This window comes from Scardinius erythrophthalmus (assembly GCF_964197995.2).
Source record: "Scardinius erythrophthalmus genome assembly, chromosome: 14".
In the NCBI taxonomy this organism is placed as follows: domain Eukaryota; kingdom Metazoa; phylum Chordata; class Actinopteri; order Cypriniformes; family Leuciscidae; genus Scardinius; species Scardinius erythrophthalmus.
This window is the reverse complement of record NC_138234.1, coordinates 6,409,349-6,419,048: the sequence shown is the minus strand read 5'-3', so window position 1 is coordinate 6,419,048 and position 9,700 is coordinate 6,409,349. Positions and strand designations below refer to the sequence as shown.

General features: G+C 40.0%; 1 protein-coding gene across 1 annotated transcript; it reads left to right on the top strand.

The window, feature by feature from the left end:
* Positions 1-3,182: 3,182 nt before the first annotated feature.
* rx1 (retinal homeobox gene 1) lies at positions 3,183-8,353 on the top strand. Its single transcript, XM_081383976.1, has 4 exons — positions 3,183-3,323; positions 3,981-4,346; positions 6,985-7,235; positions 7,714-8,353. Exons 2-4 carry the CDS (start codon positions 4,058-4,060, stop codon positions 8,158-8,160), a joined length of 987 nt encoding a protein of 328 aa, XP_081240102.1. The 5' UTR covers positions 3,183-3,323; positions 3,981-4,057; the 3' UTR covers positions 8,161-8,353.
* The last annotated feature ends 1,347 nt before the right edge of the window (positions 8,354-9,700 follow it).

Sequence of the window (9,700 nt, the reverse complement as noted above, 5' to 3'; positions counted from 1 at the left end):
TAAGGGGTGGGGGCGTAGTTTGGGGAGGCGTGGTTAAGGGGTGGGGGCGTGGTTGGGGAGGCGTGGTTAAGGGGTGGGGGCGTGGTTGGGGGGTGAATGCATCAAAAAATACTTGACAAATGCATTCACAACCTTGCAACTATGTTATTGTACTTTAATACATAAAGTAACACATCCTTTCCATTCAACGTACACCAATCATGCTATTGATTCCTAATAGTGCAGTTTCGCAGTGGCTTCAGTAACCAAAAAAACTCCAGGCTGCAAGGTGGATGTGTAAATCGAGTAACAAGGTGACTCTTATATCATTAACTGTGCTTAGCACTTTCAAAAAAACTTTTTCAGAAGAACTGCACTTGTCAAGCATGGGGTCTTATTTTGGAGATATCAGGATTAGGATTCACCAAATCCATTTTACTCGTAATTATCATGCGTATGAAGGCTGGAGTTAGTTGTACTGGTGATCAGTGTGAAATTGCTTTCATTACACAAAATGTTGTGTACAACAGCCAACTTTCTGCTTCTCGTCTTTCTCCTTGCTTCCCCCGGTGAGCTGACACAGCTCCTCTGCGTTAGTTGCTTTGCGTCTAATAGGATCAGAGGGCTTTACGTTGTCATCTGATAAACCTAATCCTCTTGATAGCTGCGCTGCACCTTCTGAGCCAATTTGTACTCAATTAGCGTAATGAGGAAACAAGCGCGGAGCTTCAGGAAATGCATCAGCGTGATCGAATAATTGCAGTGTCTCTCGCCCAATCCCATCAAACATCAAACCGAGAACTCAAATCGTTGACAAGAAGTCACCCCTCTCCCGAGATTACTCTATGACCAGACCGAAAGCCTGGCTCCGACACCGGCTCATTGGAAAAACGTACCTGCGCCAACATTTCTGCAAAACACGTACCAATACGTTCATATCATTGCAGTTTCTAACAGAAATGAACACTAGAGGCAGTTAAACAGCAAGCACTTTAAATCGTTTTCACACACAGTTATGATTACAGGGGCAGATTAGGAATTAATAAAGACTTGTTTCCACGCGGCTCCTTGCACAATTATGTTATGACCTCAAAACATTTTTTTTTTTATATATATATATTTTTTTTACCATAGTGCATGATTTGTAAACACATATATTTTGGAGTTTGCATCACTTAATCAGCTCCATATGTTCGGTTTTACAGATGTAGATGTAGTTTTACAGCTCAGGTACGAATCCTGTGAAAGACGATAAAAGAGCTCAAAGAGTTCAAAAACAAGCTAAAATGCCACGGTTACGATTGCATTTTTATGTCACATTTGTGAGCACATTAACGCAACGTATTTTTCATTAAAATGTTTTTCTAATGAGCCTGGATCAATGGTTCTCAGCTGGTTATCCCAACACCCTACCACAATTGTTTATCGTACAAAATTGAATTGACATAGGCCTATTCTATCTCTGCCCATGGTTGCTATGCAGTCACTTGAGTGTTAAGGTTTTTTACATGTGCCCAAACAAACTCTAGAGTATTTTAACGCAATTGGAGTTGGTCAAAATGGTCAACCTGACCATGTTTGACTAGCTTTTACAAAGTAAAACCCAATTGCACTAAAATACTCTAGAGTTTGATTAGGCTCATTGCCTCTGATGTCAAACAATACGTAGGAAGATAATTGGCGATAAGTAGGAGGGATGAATGACTGGACAGATTCCCATTCCTTTCTAGGAACTCAGGGATCTTGTGCACGTGAGAAAGAGCTGTCTAGCTTCTACAGTGAAACTCCAAGCTTTCCAGGTATTTTCTAATTCCGACCTTTTGCTAGTTCTGATCACTAAATTGTCTTTTGAGGATTGACTCTTGCTCCATGAGACTTAGACATCTATCTGGCAACGTGTACACAAACACATGGTTAAAGTCAGTCTTAGCTTGAGGTCTTTCATGCGTCGTGGCTGGTTTTGGCCACGTGCACTGGCTTTAACATTTGGCTGAGCCGAGGTTTGATAGATTTCAGTGAGATCTGAGAGGTATTCGCAGTCCATTTACCAACATTTTAGACCATTTCTTTACCCTTAATGGCTCATCCTGATTCTGTACTGCATAAGATTCACTAACGCTGACCCAAAACAAATGCAGTGATTGGGCATCTTCAACGTATTTTAACACTTCATTGAGATCAGAGCATTCATTAGGTCTTCATTAGGCCCTCTCCCTATGATTGAGTACAACATACAAAGTGAGATTTTAAAGACTAGTGTCTAAAAGCCTTAGAAGCTTATACGCTTCATATTGTCAGATCAATGTTTCTACTGTATACTTTGTATTGTTATGGCTATATTTGATGCAAAACTATAGTTTGGAAATATTCCAAAATTGTATGTCATAATTTACTGCAGTTGCACTGGCCATTTGCAATAAGATCATTTGCAATAAGATCATTTGCATGGATTCATTTGAAAGCGAGCGAGTTAATCTTGTTCCGAGGTCATATCTCTTAATAAGCACCGATCACTCCTTTAGTTTGCCTGCGTTAACTCTTTAATGAGTTGTTAAACGAGTCTGCTCTCATGTCGTTTGCTTTAATTACTCAGCTGATTATTCCTCATGCGATAGTATTGAGTATTTACTGTAATACCTGCTGTGAAGCATGTGGTTTACATAACAAGCCAACACGTAATCTATGTGCCAGCGGTCAATGTCTGATGTAATAATCTAAATGTAATATTATAATAATTGAAAATGTATTAATATTTGATAAAATAATGACAATATTTAATCTAATTTAAACATTAGTTAAGTTATATTAGTTAACACATTAGTTATATTCTATAAAAAATATAATTGTCAATGAATGCTTTCCAATTAACAATCTTTTACTTTACTACAGGCATCAGTGAAAACTTTCAGTTCATCCTTTTGTCTTTAAAACAATTGAATTTTGTAAAGCAAGGAGAAACGGCTTCATTAGTGTTGCCCTCCTCCTGTGGGGTGAATTCAAGCTCCATTTAGAGCAATTACTTGAGCAGAAACCGTCTGTCAATCATTCTTAAGGGGGAAGAGTCCCAATTAATGAGCTCCTGTAATCCCTTGCTATTATTTCCCTCCTGAAGAGACACACACACGCACACACACACCAGTTCTCTGTCCAGCGGAATCCACTGGAGAACTTCTGTGCATTCGTATATGTTTTCATGCTTAAAGTGAGAGCGATCGAGGTGGGTTGGGACGTACAGTAGCAGACGGAGGCGTGTTCATCACCCGTATGTGACCCGCTGCAGGCAGAAACAGGTGGATGTGGGTCAGACTGGAGACGGAGAGCGCAGGGAGCATCTCGTGTCAGAGGTATGTCCCGTACCGCGGTCACTCTGTCCTGAGGAAACTTTCTTCTTGTGTTTTGATAATAGAATATAACGTTTATATATGCTGTAATATACATGTACTTTTAAAAATGTAAGTTATAATACCCACGTGTACATACATTACAATGAATATTATTATATAATACATTTATTTAATAAATATTTAATTTTGATGGAAAATATTTATTAACAATTTTAAAAATGGCGTTTTACTATATAAACTCAATTACACTTTGCTATTTGAATCTAAAATATGTATTTAGGTTTATTGGAGAAAAGTTATTAATTTTGCATTTGTCAGATTATCAATATATTATAAACAAACATAAATGTTATGTTAATGTTAATAAAAAAACATTATTTGAATGTAGATACTTCAGTATATTGTTTGTTGTTGTATGCTGTGATATATTTATATTAATAAGTTGTTGAATCTTTTTGTTCACTCAAATATTTACACATTAAGAAATTTGCTGGGGGAAAAAACTGCTGAAAGTGAAAGGACGTATCTTTTTTTGCAGAGTATATAAATATTAATTGGGACCACATCAATAAAAGTAATATTAATGAAGAAATTGACCTGAAATGCCTTATTTAGTGCACTTGTTGATTTTAGTCTCTTTTTGATGTGTCAAACAAGGTAAAACCAGTGCGTTTTGGATTCCTCCATCAGATCAAGTAGTTTTATCAGTTGGACGTCCTCATTCCAGCATTCGAATGCATTTGTCACTGGACACCATGAACATGGTGGATGACAGCTGTCTTTCACCCAGTAACTTCCACGAGATGGTCAAAGCAGGGGGTGCGGCGATGGGCACCCGTGTCCACAGCATAGATGTCATCCTGGGCTTCAACAAGGACCAGGACCCTTTGCTCAACCCTGGAGGCAATGCTGTAGCACACAGAGTTAGAGGGGATAGTCTTGGAGATCCAGGGAAGCAAGATTCACATCACTATGGGCACCTGCCAAGCCTCAGGGACGACTCAGAGCAACCTGCGTTTCATGGTGAGTCCTACATGGATGAAACTAGAGTGTTGTTGAGCCATAAATGGTGTTTATTGCTTTACATATCAAGTGCAATTACTCCCTAACAAGCATCCTGTGATGGTTATAACACTAAGACACACTATTACTAAACCCAGAGACTGACACAAACCAAGTTCTTATGCTAAGACTTCCTGTTGATTTCAAGGCGACAGTGGCAATGGGCCAGGGCATTAGCATCAAGTGTAACAGACCTAAACGAAAGTCTGACATGTCTTTCACGTAACTTACAAAACCAACCCTAGATAGATTTTGTTACTATGCCATTCATAGTGTCCATTAACTCGTTTGTAGAAAGATGGACACTATATAGATCGATAGGCATTCTATATTTTGACTTAGTTTTTCTTTTATTGTGCAGGAGATGATTCACCTCAGATCACCAAAAATTACTTGTATAAAGGAAGAAGATTGTTTGGCATGCAACAAGATTATAGCTCTGATAATTTGGTCTTGGAAGAATCTTATGAGGTTGAGATTTCTTTTGATCACCGATTGCCTAACGGGAAGCAGGAGACGTCCATTTGTCTTGATTTCAATCTCATTGGTTTTTAGGAGAAGCACTTGCGATATTAAACAGATCTTGTGTTTTATGGGACGTTTCTGGCTGTGGTAAAATGCCAGACCTAACTGAGACCAAATATGACAGAGCAATCGCATTTTCACTTTACAAGGCCTTTTCAAACCTGGAAATCATTTGGCAAGGGGGCTCATCACTGGTTCTCATCCCCTTGTGGAATTCCCATAATCTTCTTCTATCTTAAACAAGATTGCACAACTGTGCATGCCGACATAATCATTTTTCCATTCTGTCCCAATTTTTTTTTTCCATTGGGCTCATAATCCATCATGCTTCTTAGTCCTGTGATGAGAGAATCTCTCGCATGACCCAGAGTTGAATTGTCTGTTATCGTGACTCAGAAGAGACAAGTTCCTTTTGAATGGTTTGGGCCTTTGAGATCGATTGTCCTCATTTGACAGGAGTTGCCAGCAAGTCTGAGCTTTTTTATTGGGATGTCTTGAGTCTGACAGGCAGTGTGGTGATCCTTGAACCAGGATTGACCCACTACCATTGTGCAAGTTCAGTCTATTGCCTGTTAATGATGCTAGCTTGGCTAACCCAGAACATTTGTTCTTGCCTGATAATTAAACCCTGTCCTTCTAATGTTGCCACAGTGAGTGGTGTTTTAATGCTTTGTTTTCTTGTAATCAATGTTTTGAGGAGTGTTAACCACTCTAGATAACCTAAAGTGAAAGTGCATTCAGGCAGTCAGAAAGGCTATGTTCATTAGCATACACTTTTCCTAAAGTGTGGACTTAATGTGCATTGATTGCAAGGACTGTCACCCCGGGAAGCTTAAACCTGCGGTTAAGTGTCCTACTCAAGGACACAATGATGATAGAGGGTCTCTTCACTGTCCAGTTCTTGGTTGATCTTATCTGGGATTAAACCTGTAGCATTTGAGCTACTAGTCAAGCAAGGATATTTACATTTTCTGTTCACTTGCAGTGCACGTGTAAGCAGTATATGCTCCTTGGGAAACGAACCCATGACCAGGCTCACAGGGAATCTGCACAGAACTCTGCAAAATGTTCTGCAGATTTCCACATACAGTCATGCGTTTAAAAAAAAAATCCTCACTCCAATGCTTTTAAAAATATATTTAGGCAAATCTGATTCTGCTTGCAGCTAACAAATAAGAGTGTAATGCTATTTATCATTGTTTAGCACATTTTACTTTCTTTAAAAAAAAAAAAAATCCATTTCGCAGATTTCTGCAGATTTTCAGCACTGACCATGTGAAAAAAGTCTGCAGATTCCACCTTGGGGCATTTCCGTAACTTCAGCATTGCTAGCATTATGCACAAATAGTTAAGCTACTTGATTCCATCACCAATTTAATGTTCAGAGCTTCTACTACTTGGCTTGCATGTACACCACAAAACTGCAGTTTTGTTCCCTTGTTTAGCACGTGTTCAGACAGTAGTACTTAGAGAGTATGCCAACAACATCTTGTAAGGCAGAGTGAGCACAGTAGACGAGTTCACATGTCCTGACGACCAGCTTTTAATTGAATTAGCTTTCCAACTGCAAGTGTGCCTCTAAAGTTCACCAAGATAAAGCTTTTCCTAGAAATGCGACCTTATGTTGAGGACATGGGGGTAGAATCAAATGAAGCCTTTAGGTAGATTAGGACCTGGTCTGTGGGGAAACCATCAGGAGAATTAACAGGCTACATCTGTTCTACTTGGATTACGGGACGGGAGATCCTCAGTGAAAGCTATGCCTACCACCGGTGACAATAAAACTGCTCTAGTCCAAGTCTGTGTATTACAAGAGCTTTTGGCCAGGAGTATTATGGGATTAGGATCTCAGTTTTGGAAATACCATATCAGTAATGAATTTACATGTAGTCACTATCCGTAAATAACTGAGATCATATTAGTCATCTTGTCACTACTCAATTTTATTGCAATGTGAAATTGCTCAAGTGGGAATGTTTCATGCACTAAGTTCGTATCTGTCTGAAAATCATGTGAAAGTCTGACGTGGACTGTCAAGTCATGTCTTTTGTCCTTGTGTCACCTGTGGCTTTAGATGCTGATATATTCTCCAACAAGTGTGACGGGGAGTTGGGCGACCTGCGGAAGTCCATTGAGAGTAACAGCAAGTCTCCGGACTCGGCCGACGGGGAGCAGCCCAAGAAAAAGCACCGACGCAACCGCACCACTTTCACGACCTACCAGCTCCACGAGCTTGAGCGAGCCTTCGAGAAGTCCCACTACCCTGATGTTTACAGCAGAGAGGAGCTAGCCATGAAAGTCAACCTACCTGAAGTTCGAGTTCAGGTGTGTTTGAATCATTTTGTGAAATTAAAAAGATCCGTTTCAGAGGAGGTTATACCTTGTCTCTAGTTGTGTTTCGGAAACATATGCGTTTCCGCATGAAATGCTGGTGTTCTGGTTTATCCTCACCTAGGTGCACAACCACAGTCTTGCTGACCAACTTGCTTTAACTTCTTAACTAGAAAGGTCACATTAATTGGTCACTTTACGCAACAAGAGCCAGATTATCCTGCAAGGCCATCATGGTCAAGCAGCTTCATTGGGAAAGACCAAGCTGCAAAGCAACACTAAACAACATTCATGCTGATCTCAACTGGTCTTTTCAGTAACGTTTCTAAACATGATCAGTTTATAAATCAAACTTTGGTTGTTTCCCACTAAGTTTGGGAAAAAAATTGTTTTGCACGGATGCTTTCTGTGGAACACCATTTTATTGGCATAGCACTACCACAACTGATTATTTAAATCTGTTTTTGTCCAGGTTTGGTTTCAGAATCGCAGAGCCAAATGGAGGCGACAGGAGAAAATAGACGCCAGCACCATGAAGCTCCATGACTCTCCCATGCTCTCCTTCAACCGCCCGCCCATGCACACCACCATGGGCCCCATGAACAACTCGCTTCCCCTTGACCCTTGGCTGACATCCCCTCTATCCAGTGCCACTCCAGTGCACAGCATCCCGGGGTTCATGGGTCCCACACAAGGATTGCAAGCGGGCTATCCAAGTCACGGTTTCCTCAGCCCAACCCAATCCATGGCCCAAAGCATGCAGTCCATGGCACCACCTCCATACCAATGCCCTCCTCCCTTCACTGACAAATACCCTCTGGAGGACGTAGATCAGCGCAGTTCAAGCATCGCTGCTCTGAGAATGAAAGCGAAGGAACACATCCAGTCCATGGACAAAACCTGGCAACCCATGTGCTAAGACAGTGTACATCTCTCTTTGACCGTGGGCCTTCATGTTTCTTGGTTACTAATTGGTACTGAAGGTTAAACAAGAACCATGTTTCTTGTATTGGATGGTTATCTTGTTCTTCAGTTCAGAAAATGTTGGGGCACCGAAATGGCGCTAATTGAATTGTGTGCCATTTATTTATTTTATTTTTGCAACTGGATGTAAAAAAAAAAAAAAAAAAAAAAAAAAGCTTCCAAGAAAACCAGCAGCTGTTCAATCTGAATGAAGAAAAATTTTGCTTCACAATTCTGTTCCATATATGTATTACATAAAGCGCACAATGGCATGTTTAACTGTCCTAACAAGTTTAATTGGTTTTGAAATGGTTTCTAGAACCAGAGTTACTGAAATGTGAATATGAGGGTGTGTTTAGCATCACATGACCTCTGTCTGCAAATTCACACTTCCTCCTTAAGGACTGGTCCAAATGTTTTGGGTTGACATAGAAGATAAATGTGGTCAATTGTCGGAAAAGACCTCTCACACAGGGAGCTGATTTCATTTCGAGCAATCCCACATTTTGATCACAAAGGAAGGGACAGGGGACAGAAATGATTGGTTTGGGAGACAAATTTGTACGCCTCAGTGTTCATTAGAGGCAAAGGCTTATTGGCAGACCCATCTTCTGTACGTGCAGAAGAGCAGAAGGGGAAACTATCTGCCATCACCCGACCATGACTCCCCCTTTGTTTGTGCCAGCTGATCCAAGTCTGATCTTTGTTTTCACTTTTTTAGAGGGAAAGACAATCAGAGACTGTCTCTCTAAGAAACCAATCAATATGATTTTTAGATAAAACACAATCAATGTGCTTAAAGGGTCATTTCATGATTACTAAGAGAATAATTTACCATCAAAACAGACCCCAATTATAATGTCATGTCCCACAAACACGCAAGTGGAATTCACTGCTTATTCTTGAAAGGAAACTCACTCAGTTCATGTTGCCAGAGTTTTTGTAGCAATAAATTGTGTAGTTGTGTTTGACTAATAAAGTTCTGGATAATAAGATATTGACTCCCACGAGGAAGAGTATTAAACTTTCGGGATGATTCAACTGACAAAACTATGCTTACTAATAACGTTTTAAGTTTAGTTGTGTAAGGATATTGAAGATGAAGAGTTATAGATGTTTTTCGTTGTTTATCACAGTTCTGTTATGGCGCAATCTATGATGTTTTGGTAACTTGCACAGTTCGAACAATTGAAAAGCCAAAGTTAGACAGCAATATGACAATCATTAATATGAGTGTGTGCGTGTGTGTGTATGTTATTTCCGATGTTTACGATGTGTCCTAGATGTTTTCACAGTTATCTTTGAACAGATGAATGAAAGTCCACAAATGTTCTTAAGAATAAACAAATCTAGTTTCTCAGAGCTTTGCTGTTGACTCATCCATTCCTGGAAGTCCATGTGGTTGAACTATAGGAAAGACTGTCTATTTCATCGCTCCCTCCTGTCTCTGTTTCTCCTGACCGGTGGCGCCAAGCCAGCCTGTTAGGAAGATGAGG